Here is a 22,046-nt window from a genome sequence, read left to right on the forward strand (position 1 = left end):
TTGCCATTCATCACTGATCTTTATCCTACTACAGGAAATTATTGCTCAAGCTATTTATTTTTCAAAACCTTCAGTCTATGGGTACCGTGCAGTAAAAGATAACCTCTAGCTGAATGAGAACATTTTCTGATAATTTTTCAATTTCCAAAAGTAAACAGATTTAAAACATGACAAAAAAAGAGAGTAAATCTGGATTATGAAGCAGATAGCTCACATACACCCTCTACACATAAAACATTTAGATAGCAAGAAATACATCATCTGCATGCTTTATGTGGATGTAAGTAAGGAGGTAGCATATTCATAGCTAAATTTCTTCATGTAGATTTACATACAGGATGATGAGCAATAAGTACAGTTTTGCTGTTTTTCTTTCATCTTAATTTATGCTTATGTTGAAATAGTCTCAGGTATACTGTATCCTATATTATTGGTAATTTTTTTTTTTTTTTAATGCTTAGTGGGTAGTTTTGTTGCAGAGGCTGTCTGAAGATACCTTAAGAGATAGCTATCTGTTAAGTTTCAATTTTAGAAAATCTATTCACAAGAAAATTATTCTCATTGATCTTCTTTCTTTAGTGCTGCAAGAAGGAAGTAGCACATTTTTTTGAAGTCATTCATTTTCCCCATATGGCTTCTTGTCTGTCACATTAAAAGAAACATTTGATTGTATATTTACTTCAGATTGAGTTATAGACAATGGCTGAAATATTTATGGCAAGTTTTTCCTGGTTTGGGCTAATATAAATTTAAGAACTTCTTTTTCTTTTTAATTTTTCCCAGTTGAAGGATTACTTGTAAATCTATTTTAGAAAATTTCAATTTATAAAAAATATATCCACCATCTTTGGATAAGTTATTGCATGGTGCGTTTGTATAAAATGGTTATAAATTTATGTTTTGAAACTGAAATTAAATCAAATCTCCTAAATTGTTTTAAATTGTGCACAAGGATGACCTATGTTTATGGCTATCAGAGGAAAGCCTAGGATTAAATACCCTATTCATTTTTGAGAAACAAGTGGCAAAGTCTTTCTCTGGATTTTAGTTTATTTTTCATGATATCTGTGCATTTATCTTAAGATCATAACACTGTTCTGTCTGTGAAGATTAGAAATAAAATATTTCTATTTTTTGTGTGTGATTTTATTCTTTTGTTCCTCCAGTCTTTTAACAACCAAGTACTGTTAGGTGCTGGGGATGTAATGCTGAGCAACATAGTCACTATGTCTGTCCTTCTGAAGCATATATTCAAGTCAATCATTCCTATTTTATCAAATGAGCTATTTTAGAGGAGAAATTCAACCATCTTTATTTTAAGACATAGTTAGCTGTAAAGTATATAGGAGTTAAGTATAATATACATATATTCTTAACATTTAAAGTGAAGTACCATGTTTGATCACAGCAATCCAGGTTAACACTGACCTGGTTCTTGTTTACACTTAATATTTTTGATAAGGTATGCTCTTTGATTTTTGGTCTCAAGTTCTCTTACAACGTTGTTTTTCTTTGTGGTGATTTCAGATTTCATTGGCCTAGGCTTTTATACATGGTCTACGTTTCATAATTGAGTCATAAAACTTTTGAAATGATTTTTTAACATTTATTAAAAGCCCATTTGAAAGGTAGTTTATATATAACTTAGAATTAAGTTAGTAATTTTGGGACTCTTATCATATTACAGAAAATTAACATAGAAGATCTTCTTCATATTTGAAATGTATCAAATTCTTACCATGCCATAAGAACATAAGGACAAAAGTGACCAGCAGACACAGCTGGTTCTTTTTCACTCCTGATATTACCTGGTTTCTCTGTGGCTTTTGACTCCATAGAACAGACTTTTTTGGGGGTGAGGCACTCTCTTCACTTGTGGTTTATGACTCTGTTCTTGTCTTTGTCTCCTCCTGTCCTTAATTTATTTATCCTATTCATTTCTTTAATAGTGGTCATATGCCAGTCCCTGCTTTAAGTACTGGGGAAAGAGGGAATAATACAGCATAGTCACTTCCCTCATTGAGCTTACAATCTATCAAAGAGATAAATGTTAATGATTCATTAAATAATTATTTCACACTTTTGATAAGAGCTGTTGAGAAGTACAGAGTGCTATGAGTATAAAATGAGTGGGCAGATAAGGCTTTCCTGAGGAAGGAACGTGTTGGCTCAGTCTGGAAGGGCCATTAGGAGCTAGCCAAGTGAAGGGAATGTTCTAGGCAGAGGGAACAGCATGTACAAGGGCCCTGAGCAAAGCATGATGTTGGCACATACATGGAATTAGGAGAAAGTCACTTGAGAGGCCAGTTGGCAGGGACCAGATCATGACATACTTTGTAGGCCTTACTAAGAATTTTAGATTTCGTTTTTCCTCAAGTGCATTAGGTTACCATTGAGAAGACTTTAGCAAAAGCATGATGTGCAACACTATTTAAGTCCTTTTTAGGGGATCTTATTTATTTACATTATCACCTAAATTTGTGTTCCATATAAATTCTGTACATAGACCTTTTCCCATGCTACATATTCTCTATATACTATACTGTGAGTAAACTTATCCACTTCCGTGGCTTCAACTATAACCTACAGATTGCTGATTTTCAAAGCTTCCAGATCTATATACTCATTTCCCTTCTGGATATCGCTACCTAGGTGGTCATAACTGCCTCAGAATGGGGAATTATACTTCTGGCAGTTACATTTTTATGAGAAAAAAAGCCATAATTATTAAATTGGAAGAAAAAATTCTTGTAATTTTCTTTTTAGGTTAAACCATCTGAAATTAATGATGTTCAACTATTTTTGGTTTAAAATAATAACTTATTTTTGTATATACTTTTACATGCTTTGTAAACTTTTTCTTAATTATGTTCCTTATTATGTTTTCCTCTAGTTTGGTGACTTGCCAGCTGATAGGAATATTCCTTTGCTCCTGTCAAAAGAAGATGGAACTGGCCACCCAGGACTTCCTCCTCCCCCTCCACTGCCCTCTTGTGGAGGGGTGCCGCCTCCTCCCCCTCCCCCTCCTCCACTTCCAGGAATGCCTATGCCATTTAGTGGTCCTGTGCCTCCACCACCTCCCCTGGGATTTCTTGGTGGAGGAAACTTTCCTCCTCCACCAACTCTGCCATTTGGGTTGAAACCCAAGAAAGAATTTAAACCTGAAATCAGCATGAGAAGATTGAATTGGTTAAAGGTAAAACAAATTAGTGGAAGAAACATAATTTTACCTAGATTAAAATTTAATTTTGGATTTTTATATATATATATAAAATTTCCAATGGGAACCCTAATCAAAGTGACAATAAATAAAATGGCACCTTTTTTTAAGGTATTGAGACAGAGTCCTTTGATATTGACTAAGACTTTCTGGTTTGTAAGTTTGGTCAGAGTTGATGTTGTTCTGGTGGAATTTGATTTTAATTAAATTGATAATTTAACATTATTGCATTGAGCCTTGTGTCTATGAAATATTTCTTGGAAACAAAAATGTTAATGTTCTTAGGAACTTTTCTCTGTTAGTAGCTATTGGAAAAGCTGTTAGAAAAGTGTTACTCTGTTGGAAAAGTGTTACTATTTGCCAGAATCTTATATTTAGTCAGGTCATAGGAATTCTGAATCCTGCAGAAAGATGGTCACATAAACTTGGGAAATGCTGTGTAGTGTATACTGCCTTCAAGAGTCATAGTGCCAGGTGAGCATTATTGACAACTGAGAAATGCAACTGAGTAGAAACTAATTTCATTCAGCTTCAGACTTTTTCTTCTTAATAAGATGTTAACATCCTGCAGAACTTGTATTTCATTGAACATACTTTAGGGAAAAATCTTACAGAGATTAATTCATAAACATCTGCAGGCAGCTGTGGGATGCTGGGTCTGTACATAGTGATTGGGCTGGGATAGGCAAAGCACCCAGCTATTTATGAATCAGCCTTCTCTCTGATTGTAGATCAGACCTGATGAAATGACAGAAAACTGTTTCTGGATAAAAGTCAATGAAAACAAGTATGAAAATATGGATTTGCTTTGTAAACTTGAGAATACATTCTGTTGCCAACAAAAAGGTAAGTCCAATGTTTTGGTTATTTAGTAATTAAATTTTACAGGTTTAAGATTGACACTTTTCGCGTACCAATCTCTAGAAAACATTAAGGATCTTATACATGATGATTTTACATTACTAGTGGGTAAATAAATGACCTAATGAAATGAAATGCTTAAAAAGTGAATTTTGTTATACAGTATATCAAGTAAACAAGTTTTGAAGTGTAAATGATTAATACAAAACTTTGATTGTTAAATTTTCTATATAATGCTTTCTTTGAAGATATTCCATTGGGATAAATTCGACTTTTGTAAAGGAGAATATTTTCAGAGATGTTGTTGGCATGAGAATTCTCTTTAGTTAGAGAAATAGAAAACCAAAATGTGCGCTTTCTTCTAGTCAGAGTTTTATCACTTTTTAGTATTACAATGACTGTCACATAATTTAATTAATTGGTATGAGTCATATGGGATAGAAATATCCAATTTATAGTGTCTTGAAAGTTAGCATGAAAGAGAAAAATATTTGAGTAGATTATTTGATCTTTTCATTAAAAGCAATGACATTCATTTTTCAAATTGTTTTGTGATAGCTTTTACCTGTGCAGTGTGATTTAAAAAATTATAATATTTAGGTATTCCTTGTATGTGAAAATTGAATTTATCCAATCTCATGGGCCTGCTACTTACATTTCAAGGCTGATAGCCATATATATTAAGTGAATTTTTAAGTATTATTGAAAACTTGTATTTTAGGTCTGTAGCACAAGCACTTAGATCAATCATTACCTTTTAGTTTTCAAAAAAGAACTTTTTCCACTGTAGACCTATGCCACCACCTATGCGCCTGGGCTCATAGAACACAGGGAGAGCTGGCAGGATGAGATTGTACTGAATGGATGCAGGTAGGAGGCCTTGGTATAGAAAGGGAAGAATTGACTTCTTAAAATGCCTGCTGTTTGCTAGGTACCGTGCTAGATACTTTATATATCTGATTTAACTTGATCATCATAGCAACCAAAGAATGTTGGCGGATACTTTAAAAAAAATTTATTTGTATTCTTTTGCAATGCTTTCCAAAAAATATTGTAAATTAGAAACTCTTTTTAAAAGGTAATTGTAAATTAGTGTAGTTTTTTAGAATTTGGTAAATTAAAGTCTTTAGCATGTATTGTTGAGTACCATTTATCGTGACTAAAATATTAAAAATGGTATACTTTGATCTTTGAAAACCGAATTTTCTCACCAAGCTCAGCCTAGGTAAACTTGTAAAGCAAGCAGATCTTAATTTTACCTTTTGATTATGGAGAATCAAAATTTTTTTTGAATAAGATTAGTGCACTCTTCTGGCAATCAAGGAAAATATATGGCAGTTAAAACGTGTATTTACATGTAAAACACTTCAGAATTTCAGATTTCATTATCTGGAATTGATTAGTTTTGCCTTTGCTTTTCTAGTAGTTACAAATGGTGGTACCTAAAAGCTATTTAAGTAATGTCTGCCACCCAGTTACTCTTTTTTTCCCCCTCTCTACTCTGATTACTTTCTTAATTAATGAGGCTCAAAAGGGAAACTTGTTAGCATGTCTTTAATTTAGCTGTAGTGTTAGCCCTAAATGAAATAATTGGACCTTTAAAAAATTCTTAAGTCATCTAACTTTAGCCTTGAGATTCAAGGTTGGAAAAAATGATGTATTTGCTCAATCTACTATGAGTTATAAAGGTTAAGGTAAGAATTGATGATCATTTTCTGAATATTCCACATTTCTGTTCCTCTCTGCCTTTGTACATGCTGGCCTCTTGGCCTAGAATCTCTTTCACTTGACTTAGAAAGTGAAAGTTAGAGGCTGGCAGAGAACTAGGACATCTTCTTTCTCAGCTCAAATGCTGCTTTCTTTGTTCTGTCACAGTGGATGACATTTCCAGGGTGAACACAAACGATGGGGAAGCCCAGAGTTGTGACCCTGAGCAATGCTAACATTTCTCAATGTTAACCAGAGGTGAGCTATGAAGGTGACAGATTTTTGGTCTTCAGTTTAAAGAATAATTACTAGAAAGCATTTTTTGAGGATTCCTAAGTGTGCTTTTTGGCATTACTAGTAAAGTATTTTGTTGAAAAAGGCCAGTCATTGCTGCATTCAAAAAAAAAAAAAAATATATATATATGTGTGTGTATATATATATGTATATATATATATATATCAGATGAGAAGAAAGGAAGGAAAAAGAAAGATGTCTCTAAAACTTAGAACAAAACTGGTGGGTGGAGCGTACAGGTTGCTCCATGTTGTGTCTTTATTCATGGCCAGGCTGCTGAGACATTATCATTTGCCTGTCCTCCATTACTCCAATGTACTTTGTTTGAATCAATTTTGTAATTTCTGCATCATTCAAAATGAAACCTGGTCACTTATACATTGTTGAGTCCAAAGGGAAAATGTTTTTGCCTCTCTACCCCTTAGCAAGTGGGGGGAGATTTCCTCTTAACTTCAGTTGCCCCCTTTATTATATTCCTTTTTCTTTTCCAGTTAGATCTTACATGTTTTTTTAAACTAATCTCCCCCCTGTGACCATTTATAACGATGCTTCTGTGGGAAAAGTGCCTTGTCTTTATCTTAAGAAGTATAGGAATCCTCTCTAAGTGTTTTCCCATGAAATCAGCAATTTTTTCCTGAGTCACTTATATCATTTTTTCTTTTATACCATATTTTCCTGTTATTTATCCCACTTGGGTTTTCTTGTTTCTCTCTCTGTCCTAAGTTTTTAAGATACATCTTAGCTTTCCATATTTTTTTAATTCTTCTGAAAATATATACGGGAATTTTTTCAGATTATCTTTTTGTTTTCTTTTTCTCATACTTCCACTTTGATTCCACCTACTTTTTCTTTTTCCATTTGGTCATTGCAATTGTAAACCAGCAAGTATATGGGGTACATATTGCATGTTGGCTGTTGTGTTTGATATTGAGGGTACAAGAGTGAATAAGGCAGACATGCTTCCTATACTAGTGTTGTTTTTGCATTCTTAAGGAAACTAATTCAAGTTCTTATATGAAACATAAGAATGAAGAATGGAACAACAAATGCTGATTTAGATTTTAGAAAAGACTGCCATATTTTACTATTTGGCTTCTGTTAAGAATTAACAAGGTTATAAAAGAACATTGTTTATATATCTCTCTAAAATTTAATCATAATATTCATATATTGAACATTTGGTATCATCAAAATAATGTTAATGACCTGCATATTTTTTACCAGATTGGAAGCATCTGTTGGTTAATTTTTACAGGCTGTTGGAAAATGGATTAATGTATGCTAACAGGTTATTGGTGTTGGATTTGTCAACTAAAATTAATATTAATTATCTTCATTATTCACAAACTGTTAACTTAATAGGGATTAAAGGGCTTTTTGAAAGTATGTGAATATCTAATTCATTTAGACTGATGTATTATGAAAATATAATTCTGCAATTGTTAGCTTTCTGAAGTAATCACATTTTATAACAGGTGCATCATATTTGCCAGATATAGCCAATAAACTGGTTTATAAATTATTTCTCAACTGAATAGTTATGGCATATAGAAATAGTTAATAGATTACGCACTTAAAAACAAGTCAAGCTTAGGTTTCTAACATCGTAGTTCAATGGACAAAATATTGGGTGTTGAATGATAAACTATGGATTATCCCCACAACTTGGCTGTATTCAAGATGTTGCCTTGTATATAAACTTAATTTATTCCTCTGTATGAGCAAAAGTGAATACAAAGTCCTAAACTACCTCACAAGTCTACATTAACATGAACAATATAATTTATAATATAAAAATATTTTGGGGGAGGAATGCATGCCAATAAAGAAGTGATGCCAAAATGAATTCAACCTTTCTGAAAAGGATATATGACAAATACTAATTTGGAAAGATTGGAGAGGAAATCAGTGGAGAATGAAATAATTTCTCTAGGGAAGTATCATTTGGTTCTTGTCTGTGGCTGAATCTCAAAAGAACTGAAGACTTTAGGAAATTATGAGATGGGTCAGGAGTATCTTATTTCCCCATTAAAAAGTATCTCATTGTTACCAATTGTACATATTCTTTGTTGGGCTGCTGAGAAGTAGAAATTTATTCTGAAAACTTTAGAGAAATAGAACCTAAAGAAGAGAGGCTAAAGAAAGTGGATTTATTTGGCCTGGAGCCACAGAAGACTTTCAAGTCCACAGAATGCTTTGGTTATATGCTTAGTGATAGAGCATATCTTTGGTATAGTGTGACAGAATAAAGTCCCTGTACATAGACATATTTCTTGTATACTGTACAGATGCTACAGCCAGAAAGAGAGTTAGGGTATGAGTGTAGTGGGGTGTGTGTGTGCATAAACATAGCCTTTTCTATTTTTTACCTTTCTCTCTTTCCTTCTTCCATTGGAGAAAAGAAATGGATTTATAATAAGTGGAGTTTCTTGACTAGTGGTATATTTGGAGGATGCAGTCTCTCTTCCATATTATAATTTCACCTTGATATTTTAATTCTGGTGGGAGTTTTCAGTAACGATACCCTGTAGCTATCACCTATTAACAAAAATTTAAAGTTGTTGTATCCTACTGTTGTTATCTCACACCTTTTCTGTAAGGATTTCTCTTCTATTTCCCCTATCTTCTGCCTTATTCCTTATTTAACCAGGGCAACTTTTGTCCTCTGATTGCTTCAAGTACACTTCCTTATTTTGGGCACCTAGTCTTGTCTGCATCATGTTCTATCACTCAGGACTTCCATAGCCAGTGAGTACACATTATTATTCATTTGAAAATATAAATGAAGCTCATCCTTCTGAATGCATCATTTTAATCTTAAAATGCTATTTTGTAAATCTGGCTGCTCACTTACACCCTTGCTCTCTCTCCCCTATTTCCTACACACACACTATTTGCCTGAAGAGGTAGAATCAGGTGGAGTTACCATTGTAACCTGATACCATCCTGGGGCACAGGAAAAGGGTAGGGTCAAAGTAGGAGAGTTATAAGGAGATACAGGGGACTTTTGCTATATTTTATGCTATATAGGACTTGATACTGAATAAATAGTATAGTAAATCCTTTTGTAACAGAAGGAAACTTTCTGTATCATAATAACTTTATTATGTATTTTATGACCTTGAATTTCACAAGTTGGATTTGAGGTGATTATGTATTCATATGATTAGATAAGCTGGGTATTTTTTGCTCCTCAAGGTTAAATTATTTGGGCATATGATCTTATAACTTATTCTGTGTGTTTAACGTAAGCTTTCACATGTTTCATGGCATCTGAGGAGGAGAGCCAAGTTAGAGATCTCTGGTTACCACAACTCTAACTTGTCTAAGTGCTTCCCTGTATCTTAAAAGAATGGATATTTCAAAGTCAGAAACACTTTCTGGCTTATGAGTTCTTAATAGCCTAGGAGTCCATAAATAGGGTTCTGGAGTCTATGACCTTGGATAAAGAAAAAAAAAGTGCATCATTACTTTCAGTAACCTCTGATTGAAATATAGCTTTTCTTCGAATTATAAACACAGACAACAAACACAGCAGTACCTATTACATTTCTACAAGTAGAGTTCAAATATACTTTCATAAGGTATTGGAATTATTACATCAAAATATCATTTAAACTCATCACTGCTTTAAAATTAGGGGAGTTATTAGACTTGCAGCTAGATCTTGTTAGTCAATACATTAATAAAGAAGCATATTTTTGTCAGTGTGGTCCTCCTGGAAGCAGATACTGAGATGTTGGAGTACAAGAGTTTTGTATTTATTTTTGTTTATTTATTTATTTTTTGTGGGGGGTGGGTGAGGCTGCAGGACTGGGCAGGTAAAACTGTAGACCATGGTGCAAATCTGACATTCTCAGCCAACCCAGCCAGGAAGGAGCTCTGAAGCAAAGAATTCCTGTTAGAGGAGTCCATATTGGGCCCTAACAGCAGTACTTAGTACTTGTGCCAGGTTCAGTCATTGGCTGGAGACTGCCCAGGAAGAACATGGCCTGGACTCAAAAGCTAGGGAGAATCCTTAAGCTTGGAGCCTGTCAGCTAAATGTGCTCCTTGTAGCTGAATGGAAAGTTCTTTCCTAAAGGGAGATCTGAGCACTACATCTATACTGCTACCTCACACATATATTACTATTTCATAAGCTGGTGTTTAATTCACTTCGATAGCTGCATTTGAGTATAATTTGCTTCCTTTAAAATCTTATATGCATTTAAAAATAATATTCTGAGAAGGGGTCTACTTCTTTGTCATTGGAATCTTTGGATAAAAAGGGTTAAGGATGACTTCAGCCTTTCTGATTTGTGCAGCGGTGGAAGTAAGGTGATATTAGGGACCTGGGCCTGATGAGGCCTGGCTCAGTTGCTGCCTAGTCAGATATATGTGGCTTATTTTTTAAATTCAGGGAATCAATACACATAATAAGATATTTCATCCAACTTAAAATAATTTTTTAAGGCAATCTTAACATCTGGCTATCCATTTTTAAATCTTTAGCAGACTACCATAATGCATTGTTAATAAAAGTATACATATATTAAATCTGGGTAAAATATGAAACTTGCTCCTTAATTAGACTATAATCAAGCATCAGTATTAATGTACTTTTAGCAGCTAAATGTTTACTTCATTTATATTGTTTTATGGTCCCCAGAATAATTCTGTGAAAGAATCAAGGCAGATGTTGAATATATTTTATATATAAGAAAAAGTTATACTCTTCCACTGAAGTTCATCTAAAAGGAGCAGCCACTCTGAATGAAATACAGATCTGAGTCTAAAGCCATTGCTCTTTCTGCTATGCCATGCTGCTTCTCTGATTAAAAGAAATCCTATTATGTTTTATTTAAAGTGCTCTGCTTTGATTTAAAATAATTTTCCTCTCATCTCCTGCCACCTTGCCACTGCCCCACAGCAGTTCACCCTCATCCCACAATTTATATTAAAGGCTTTAAAAACTTGCTGTTTTTTATTAAGACCATCTTTCATCATTTGCTACCTATATTCACTTCTGTAAGTATTTGAGCTGTAAATACTAATACCATGCTGTGGAGTATACACAAGAAATGAGGGACTTTGTGGAGTCCACCCTACAAGTGTGTGACCCTGGCTTTTACAGCTGTATTTTTTTTCTGTATAAAATGGGGGACATAATACCCATCTCATGAGGTTATTGTGAGGATTATATAATGCCTATTGTAAAGCATCTTTGCAGTGCCCAGTTCATTGTAGTTGCTCAGGAAATGTTAGCTGAACTTAAATTTTGAAAATACAGGGCTCATTTCTACTTGTAAAGTTTTGTATATCATCTCTGAATCTTCCACAATGTTATAATTTATGACCTATGTTCTATAGTCCTGCTTCCAAATGAATCTTTCTAAACCATGAAACTACTGTGTTAACTGACTTACGTTAATAGCCACTTATAGCGGCTACTGTAACACTAGTCTGTACCAGTAACTTTAGAAAATAATAATAGATTATTCTGTATATCTTGTTTAACTCATTTTTGTGTATGTCTTAAATGTCAAGGGCTTTGTTAAGTCCTTTGAGAGAAGGATTTGTTAAGTCAGGGATAAAAATAAAGATCTGTTGGGTTTGTTTTCCCCCTCTCCTTTTTGTTCTGATTTTTTCGATGAATTTTTCCTTCTTTCTTTTTTTGGTTTTTCAATTTATTAGTCATTCATGGAACTGGGTCTAACAATTTTTGTAACTTTATGAGATTTAAAAGCTAGAATTTTTAATTTTGTTTTTATTGTGATTTTGTTTGAGAGCATTGAGCTGATGACTTCAGAGTGATATTGAAAAGTTCATTTAGTCCTACATTAAAACCTTACTGGTTCTTGCTAAGAATTCATTATTATTTTTGACAGTTATTTACAGTTTCAGAGATTAGTGAGGATGGTATGGATGACTTAATATAATTATGGAACTGGGATGAATTAAGGCATAGGGAAACTTTAATTGATAGGCAAATAAGAGTGCCAACTAAAGCTTACAGGCTAAATTCTCCCCAGAGTATGCAGGAAGGGTGATAACTGTTAATTTTTTTTTTTTTTTTTTTTCATAGACTACTACCAGAAGGTTCAGAAGAGTGATAATTTTTCAGGAATAAGATTACTCTTTTTTTTCTCCTCTAGTTGTGTGCTGCAAGCTAATAGAAATTAGGTGGATGAACCATATGAAATTGTTGAAATTCTACCATTTTGACTTATTAAAAACTTAATATGGTTCAACCTAATACTTGTTTCCTAAACTGGTGGCAAATTAATTGAGGAACTACCTAAAGAAATGTCTTTAGTTTGTGGCTTAATTAAAAATGAGTGTTAGTATTTCTGCTTCCCTACCAGCTTGTCAGGTAATAGGTAAGGAGTGCAAAATTCTTGAAGTGAAAAATACTCATCTCCAAATATGACTTACAGCCCCCAAATCTGTGATTGGAAGACGATCTTGTAATTTTATTAATACATGTGGCATTGATGTATAAAAATCAGTCTCCTCTGGTGAATCAGTGAGGAAGTTTGCTTGCAGGGAATGATTAAAATAAGAAATCTTGTGGTTGGTGGTCCTAGAGTTGGTTAATTCAATATTCCAATGATGTGAGTACTCTCTAGGTTAGCTGCTTATCCATTTTCTTAACTTTCCCTTCAGTTTCAGCATAGCTTAGCTAGCAGAGGCAGGAGAAATCATGATGTTCACAAATGGGCTTTGTGTTAGTTTTTTATTGCTGCTATAATAAATTGCTACAGATTTTGCAGATTAAAAATGCAGATATATTATCTACCCTTTCTGTAGATTAGGAGTCCAATAGTTCTCATTGGACTAAAATCAAAGTGTCAACAGGGCTGTGTTTTTTTTTTTTTTTTTTTCTGGAGGCTCTAGGAGAGAATCTGTTTCCTTGCTTTTTCCAGTTTCTAGAGGTCACCCATGTTCCTCAGCTTGTGGATCCTTTCCCTCTTTTATCTTCAAAGCCAGCAACTGCAGAGCAAGTCCCTCATGTTACATTTCTCTCTCCTGGCTTCCTTGATTCTGACCCTGACCCTGACTGACCTAGGAAAGTTTCCTTTAAAGACTCAATGATTCAATTGGACCCACGTGGTTAATCTAGGCTGTTCTCCCGATCTCAAAGTCGTTAACCTTAGTCACATTTGCAAAGTTCCATTTTCTATGTAAGGTAGAAGAACAGGCAGAAGTGGCTGGGACAACTCTGTGCCATAAAATTGCAATATTTCACAAGATACTTGGCCCTGTTAGTTATACTTCATTTACATTATGTTACTTTCCTTTAGCCCTGGATTTCTTTTATAGGAATGCCATTTTCGGGTCCTGGGGTGTTGTGATTCAACTTTTAAAATCATTTGTTCTGTTCACTAAATGTTTATGGAGGTTTGGATCTGTATCAATCACATTAACATATGTTTTTTTAGCACAGCCAAGGGCCTTTTTGGATTTTTAGGAAAAATTCTTATGTTTTTCTAAATGCCAGGAAAGAATTTATTACCTTCTCTATTAAAGTATTATATTTAATTAATGTGCAACAGATATCACAGTCAACTATTTATTTTATAGTTTATAATGTATACTAATTTCATTTTATTCTGGGAAGTTATTAAATTTTATATATATATATTTTATTTCATATTCCTTTTTTAAGAAACCTAGAAATACACTCGAAAAACCTGTGGTAAAGAATCATTGACATTTAAAAACAACTTTTGTGACTTTAACTTGCTACTGTTTATTTAAGGTTGAAAGAGATACTAGTTCTAATTTAGAAAAAAATATATTTTATGCATTATTAAATTTTGCAACATAATTTTTTCTACATTGTCTGTTGATAAGCTAAATTTTCTCACTTTACAGTTTAATTATATTTTAAAATACAGATTGTTACTCTTGTTTTATGGTGTTTTACAACATATTTTTACCTGTATAATATTTCTTTGCATGAGATAGGGACTTTGGGAAGAGGAATCTTTTCCTAGTTCAAATATTATTCAGACCTAATAAGCATCTACAAATGAGTATGAATATTTAATTTCATTACAACCTGGAAAATATGTTATTACAATTGCATATTTCAATGGATAATTTAAAATACAATATAGAAAAGTTTATTTTAATTGGAAAAAATTTCATCACCAAGGCAAATCACATTTATCAAAAGATGTAATACAACCACATTTCACACAAAATAAGCAATTTATTTTAATTTAATTGTTGGCTCTTAGTCATTTGCCAGTCTACTCTTCTATCATCATATTGCCTTAGACTCATTCTTCCCGAAGCAGGGCTCTTCTTCCTTCTTTAATCTTCTTTTCTTTTTCAATTAGAGAACCAATTATTTTTCAGGGTTTCACAGGTCACAGTGGGACAGTTTGGCTGTCTGCTCCCCTAGCCAAAGATTCAATCCAGGAGAGCTAAAATAGCCAATAGGATAATTGTGTTTGTTTTTAAATGAGGAGCATTAGTTGTTAGAGCTTCTATATTTTTATATTTTAAAATTATATTTTTTCCAAATATTTTCTTTTACCAAGCTTTATTTTACTTCATTTTGAATATTTTATATGTAAAAATAAATATGAGCCTTTAAAATTGACTACTTATATTTTCATTACATATTTAAATTTAGCAGTGTTTTCAGTACCAATAGCAAGGAGAGCTATAGTTTGTGTCAGTTTCAGTGTTTTAACAATATTTTTATAATAGAAGTCACCATATATAAAAATATATGTACACATACTTCTATATACATATATATTAATTTGAATGTGTGTAAATATATGAAAGAATAGTGTTCCATAAACCAGATAATCTGAGGTTGTCTAATCACTGAGTTGTTTCATTTGTTATCATCTTTTTATTCATTAACATAGTTGAGTGCAGAGAAGGCAGGATCGTTCTGGCATGATCATCTCCTGCCTACTTTTGTATCTCTGAGGTATCCTTTATTAAGAGAATTGTTTTTGTGAAAGTTTTTTGATAAATAAGCATAACTTACAACCTTAATAAACCAAAATTTCTTCCTATTTCTGGTTACATTAGGGTTTCAGAAGGCCAGAACAGCTGTTAGAAACAAAAAGGAGTAAGAGAAAGGAACTGACTACAGAGAAAGGGAAAAACGAATGCCTGCATAGACCTAGGGACTGTGACCTTTCCTCACATTGTATAATTGAGGCTTTGCCTCATTTTAATGCAGGATGCTGAGACTCAGAAGTTGAAAATCTGACCCTGAAGGTCACATCATTAGAAAGGAGTTGAAGGTCAAGAATTGACTTGATAACTTGTGTTCTTTCCTCTCTGTCCTGTTGGACAGAGAACAGGAGAGGAAGGAAAGGCACAAGAGCATCTTGGCAACTCGTATGTGTTATTAACAGGATGGAAATAACCTTGGTATCAGGTACCTTGACTACCTGAATAGCACAGTTACATCTCCTATTTTGTCCTATTTTGGTCCTTTTACAATTAGAAGGTATGATAGCCATTTCATTCATTACATACTTTTTTTTTTTTAATGGCTTCCAAATTGCTCTCTCTTTTCATATTCTCTCTTTTTAAGACAATGCAAGCTATTGTCAGCTTTATGGGCCCTATAGATATCACATTTATCATGCATGCACACATACTAAAGGATTAAAAAGCAAAAGGACTTCTTGGTCTGGCATTTGTAGCCTTCCACAGTCAGGTCCAACTTGTATTTCTAACTGTATCTTTCTTGTTATTTTTCGGCTGTATACATCCTATACTACAGGAGCATTGGTCTTTGTTTTTTTTTTTTACTCAATTTGGCTGTATGTTTCATTACCCCTCCCTTGTGTCCTCATTACTTATTCTTGGGTTTGTTAATTTGCAGTCCTTATCCATTCTTAATCTCTTTGGAAAATTCCCACTGGGAGCTGCTGCTGCTTTACTGACATATGTCTTTCCCTGGGTTAGGCATTGGAGGGCCTGCCTGGATTCTGCCCCTGGCCGCCACCTTCCATGTAGTTGTGTCTCTACCCTCACAAGGTTGAGTTATTTCTTCTCAGTACCAGGAAAATGCTGAAGGCTTTAGAAACTTTTCTTTGTCCTGTTCCTTGGGTTTCTTTCCTCTTCCCTTTCGCTCAGTTCTTTCACTTCAACCACACTGGACAGCCTGCATGATGTACCTCAAACATGCCAAGTATCCTACTGCCTCAGGCTTTTCCTGCCTGGAACATTCATATTCCAGATATCTGCTCAATATGTCCCTAACCATCCTCAAGTCTTGACTCACATATTACCTTCTCAATGAGGCTGCTACTCTCCCAAATTAATCCTGGCATGTTTTCCCATACACCCTTGCCTATCCCAATTCCCTGTACCTTGTTTTTTGAAATATTATTTATTACCTTGTAACATATTGTTCATTACTTATTTATTAGATGTATGTTTATCTTTTTCTCTCTCTACCCCCATTGTAATGTAAACTCCCTTATGAATAGGATCTTTACTTCATTTGCTGAAATGAAGTGTTCCAAGCAAGCACCTAGAAGAATGCCTGGCACATAATGGGTGCTGAATCAATGTTTGCTGAAAAAAATGAATGGTTTTTCATTTCTTTAAAGCAGAAATGTAATAATTTCAGTTTCCTCAAGCAAATTGTCTTTTTTCATTTTAAGCAAATGGGAATTTTGGAAGGAAAGTAGAAATATTTAAATGATCTAGATTCCAATTAACTTTGCCACTGATGACTTTAGCTCTGAATGACTAACAGGCCTTTTGTAAATTAGGTTAAAAAAATTCAGAGAATAATGAAGGTGGTTGAGAGTGGTATAGGTTCAGGACCTAGATGCTAAATGATTCACTTTTTTCTCTCTATTTTGCAGCAGGCAGCTATGTAAGAAGGAGGAAAGTGGAATTTTATATAAATTCCGTATTACTGTTAGATAGACCTTGATTTGGTGTCTACAAATAGAGCAACTAATAGCAAATATACTATAACACATTTTATAGGTCTTTTTCCAGAAAATTGCTCCTGTGTTAGGTGTTGATTTTTTAAAAATTGTTTTCCATAGCGACTGAATCATTTTACACTTCCATCAGCAATGTATAGGGGTCTTAATTTCTCCTCATCCTTGCCAACACTTATAATTTCCATTGTTTATAGGTGTTCATTTTAAGCTTTCAAAAAACTCAAAGCTTTACTATAAACTATGCTCTTCTAAAGATTTGATTGGATATGACAAAGAAAATCAAGTTTTAAATATATTAGTTCCTATCCTTATAGATAGGATAGAAATGCTAATAAAGATGCTAATAAAGGCTTATAAGTGCTAATAAAGCTCTAGGGAAACAATAGGATACAAATAATATTTGATCATGAAAAGTTTATTGAGTGCATGGTGGTATAAGATTCACAAGTATGATTGAAAAGCCTGCAATTTTACATGAAAGATAGATGTGTCATGGGTCATATATATGTATTTCATTAAAATTATGTAAAGATAGTTCACTTAACTATTTAAACTGCTATAATTTGTTCATTATAAGATAATTATGTTACTAAAAATTTAGAAAATGGATGAAAGAAAAAATACCACCCTTAAGTCTACTTCCCTGCTCGAATTTATTATAGAATCTATATGTCTCCTTTAATCCTTTCACTATTTCTGTTTTTTAACAATATTTATAACAACATATATGTAGAGTTATTTCTACATGTTTTCCATATTGTTGTATAGCTTGACTGATCATTCAGTAGTACATTTTATCATTATATCACAACTGTTAGGTATGTTTAAAAAATCTGTTGATTTTAATTGGGATAATTAGAAAAGACTTCATGAAAGAGATAGCTTCACCTTGCTGACCCCATACATACTTCATTTCTTGGCTTAAGCGTCATTTCCCCAGGCTCTTACCATCCATGTGTAACTTCTGTGACTTCTCAGATTGGCATAGATCCCTTTGTAATTCAATTCCACAGTGCCCTTTACTTTTCATTCATAGTGCTCGTTTGTGATTTTAATAAAATTCTTAGTTGTGAGAGTGCTTAGGTACTATGTCTTCTGCCTTCTTTATTCCTGTCACTCAGGGCAGTGTCTGATGTCCATTGGTGCTTAATAAGCATGTTGGTTGGATGAACAAACAGGAAGAAGGAGTCAAGAGGGTAAACAAAGGCACTGTTACATATATGCTATTGGGGTGTTTGGGGAAATATGTAGGCTTGGGAGCTGAAGAACAGCAATGGACTATACTTCAGTATGTTTGGGGATAGGAAAATCTATAGGGGAATGTCACTGGAAGATGAACCTGGAAAGAGTGTTGCTTATATTAAGGAAGTCTTCATATGTAATTTAAATTTGTTCTGTCAGTTATATATTAATAATTCAAAATATTAAATATATTAAATTCTATTCCATCATAAACTTTGAGAAAGTTTGAATAGGGACACACATGTTGTAATCTACATAGGGATATACAGGATACCTGAGTATTACACAGCTCTGTGTTATAGTAGGCAAAGTCCAGAAGCTAGAATAACAGTTAAGACACTATTTTAATTACCCAGGGGATAGGTAATAGCGTTCTGAATCTAGGTTACTTCCATGGGAGTACATCAAATATGAGATATTTAAGGAAGTATAATCAACATCTAGATAATCATTAGCTGGGGGATTTGGGGAAAAAAGCAGGGAAGAGAATGATTCAGATTTATAGAGTGAATTAGGCTGTTACCTGTAGATTTTAAGCAAAAGATAAATCGGTTTTGTTTTTATCCAGTTGACTTGAGATACTATTATGGATCTCCACTATAGGTTATATTATAGGTTGGCGAAGTTTTCCTATACAAGTACAAATAGTAAATACTTTAGTCTTTGTGGGCCATATGGTGTCTGTCATAGGTATTCAGCTGTGCAGTTGTAGCATTAAAGCAGCTGTATGTAAACTAATGGCCATATCTGTATTTTATAAATATATTTTAATATTTATAAAAACAGGTGGCAGACTGGACTTGGCCTATGTGGCTGTAATTTGTCGACTCCAGTTGTATTACTGAGGTTTTATTTCAGGTTATATTATTAAGTCATAGTGGATTCCTTTGTGAGTTATTTCTTCAACAGTGACCACTAATCAAAAGTAAGACTGGAGGAATAGACTCTTATATTTATTTAGGTTTGTTGATTCTCTCTTCCCAGAGGTTTGTGACTAAATGTTGTTAAACAAAATTTACACGAAGCCATTGTTTTGAACTGAGCTTCTGCACTAATAGACCAGAGCCAACCAGAAAAGAGTCACTTGTGCTAGGTGCCATGTAAGGAAGCTGAATGTTGAAATGGGCCAGTTTCCCAAAAAGCAGCAGCTTCACAGCAACCAATCAGAAAGGGTCCAGTTTATCTGAGCTGGCATGATAAAGAAGTACTCTGTATTAATCCTATAAGGAAAATAAACTTCAAAATGACCTATTTGCTTTTTATTCATTACTTCTGTTTGCTTTATCAGTTTCCTACCTATAAAGTCAACCTTTTCTGCTCAGCTCATTGGAGTTCCTTTTCTAAATTTTTATGTGAGAGGCTGCCTGATTCATGAATTACTAATAAAAGCTAATTAGATCTTTAAACAAAATTTGTTACTGTTTTACTTATTTAAAAACAATGTCAAATAAGCAAGACAGAGAATGTGTATACTAGGATTTACACTAAGAAGTTTGGTTAGGACATCTAAGCATGGTGGTGGGAGAATAAAGTGTGTCAAAGGGAAACTAAGTAGAAACAGGTACAGAGACTAGAGATTTTCTGAGCATTAATGACAGGCTTCTTTGAGAGGTCTTTGTAGGAATGAGAGGTCTTTGTAGGAATTGGCTTAATTCTATGAAGTCAAATAATTGCACACCCAGAGAGTTGGGATGAAATAATGGAAGTATAAGCAGGATTCTAATGTAGAAATTACCAATGAAGCCAGCTTTGGAAGAGCATCAGCTTTGAAATCAGACTATCTGGTCAGAATTCTGTTTCCATGCTTTTTGACTTGGGATGAATTTTCAATCTCTTTCAGATTAGCTTTAAATTTTTATCTGAAAAAGAGGGGTTAATAGCTACTTATAGGATTATTAAGAGACAATGTCAATTGAGTACCTAGCATGATACTTTATTTACATTACTCTATACATGGCAACTGGTATTATATTAATTTCATTTTATTTGTATTACATTATGGCACAGAAATAGAGTAGCTGTCACAGCTGTTATGAATAAGACATTGGGCTGAATATTCTAAGTTTCCTTCCATATTTAGTACTCCTTTTTTATTGATATTCTAGATTTTTTCAGCAATATTTATTTATTTTTCTGAATTGAAATTTTTAAGCATAGTATTCAAAGCCACTTTTTAAAAATAAATAATCGTTATTAGTAAGATGTGAAACTCTCCCTTCCCCATTTATAGTCTTTAAATTAGATCATAAGTTTAGACTGTGTCTGACAAAAATATTGTTTCCATCCATGAAATGGTAGAGTAACTGGGGTCAATGGTTGCCATTAGTTTATTTCAAAAGAAAATATATTAAGAAAATCAGACAGTGGGCCATGCAGAGTTAAAGTTAGAGGAGATTGCTGTTTGTGCTAATGACATTTCCTTAACTTCTGTGGAAAACTATTGAATATGAACATATTACTCTTTATACTAATTGTAATGCATTACTGTACCCCATAATCTATGAGAGTGTTCACCTCTGCACTCTGCCTGTCCAGCTGTTGTCTTGAACAATTATCAGCGAGTTATTTTTCCGGTATGAGCTGTGTCATGCTCAAAAGTGGATGAAAAAAATGTTAATGAGCATGCATGAATGCTGGTTGATGAAGGTTAAGTGGTTGCAGATAGGCTCTTTGCATTCTTTCCTATGAATGTTCAGACTGAGGCAATGGGTTCTGATGAGGGACTACAAACAAATGGTGCTGATTGACAGTTCTTGATTTAACATTAAAATGGTATCTAAAGGCAAATTCCGTGTTTCAGCTGAATAATAGACACAGTGTTGTTGACCCCTGTGTGCAGCAAAATACTTCAGCATTGGTTTATTTTACAATTTTAGGTTTCTTTCCCTATTGTACCAGATTTTCAAATTCTCTCATTTTATTTTAAATGTGTGCCTGGCAGTGGTGATATAGTTTAAAGAGAAAAACAAACAGACAAACAAAAAAACCCAAAGACATAAACTATTAACATGTCTATTATGTATTTAAAATGTTTTTACAATAGTAACTTTGCAATTTTAAGTATGATCAAATTAAAAGATTGTACACAATAGCTGTCCAAGTAGATAAGCATGGGCCAGTAATTCATCAGCAGTTTTTTCTCTTTGTTTATTTGCATGTATTTTAAATGATGACCTAAGTGCTTTTTTAGCATTTTGCTATTTATTTGTATGCCAATTAAAATTAACTATATATGCATATACTCTTTAGGAATTTTTGAATTGATTTTGTGAACATTTTATATTCTGAGCATGAACTTAAAATATGTATTTTGTTTTTAAGAAACGACAATGCAAGGACCATTAAGTAGTGTTGGTGAGGCTATTTTCTCATTATTAATTATCCTGAACTTATATACAAATTATAATCTGTGCTTTGTAAAGTATAAAATGCTGTACAAATATTTGTTTTTACTAAACCATTTTAGCTGAAAGGACAACACATAAGGATCACAATGCTTTGCATCTTGTAACAGAACTATGAAAAGTGGAATGTGTGTTAAATAATCATAGAATTGTAAAGTTAGTAGGGCCTGTAGCTATCATTTTCTCATTTAATAGATGAAAAATTTGAGAGCTAAACATAGTAGACTTAAAATCTTTGCCAACAGAAATATCATTTGACATATTTGCGTTATATGTTGATTATTGAAAAATATTTTATTTTTTAATGTGCCCTATAGAGACAGCTCCCTGTAACTCACTGTCTGCTTAATGAATAAACATTTAATATTAAGCCAGAGTGTTATTTCTC

At 33.4% G+C, this 22,046-nt stretch overlaps 1 protein-coding gene across 3 annotated transcripts in view; it reads left to right on the top strand.

The window, feature by feature from the left end:
• Nucleotides 1-22,046, top strand: part of DIAPH3 (diaphanous related formin 3) — a 467,480-nt gene that overhangs the window by 170,295 nt on the left and 275,139 nt on the right. For all 3 annotated transcript variants that reach the window (XM_076009404.1, XM_076009403.1, XM_076009405.1), the window contains 2 exons: nt 2,894-3,196; nt 3,952-4,066. In XM_076009404.1, the coding sequence (XP_075865519.1) occupies nt 2,894-3,196; nt 3,952-4,066 (418 nt within the window). The remainder of the gene's footprint in view (nt 1-2,893; nt 3,197-3,951; nt 4,067-22,046) is intronic.

This window comes from Microcebus murinus, chromosome 13 (assembly GCF_040939455.1).
Source record: "Microcebus murinus isolate Inina chromosome 13, M.murinus_Inina_mat1.0, whole genome shotgun sequence".
NCBI lineage: Eukaryota > Metazoa > Chordata > Mammalia > Primates > Cheirogaleidae > Microcebus > Microcebus murinus.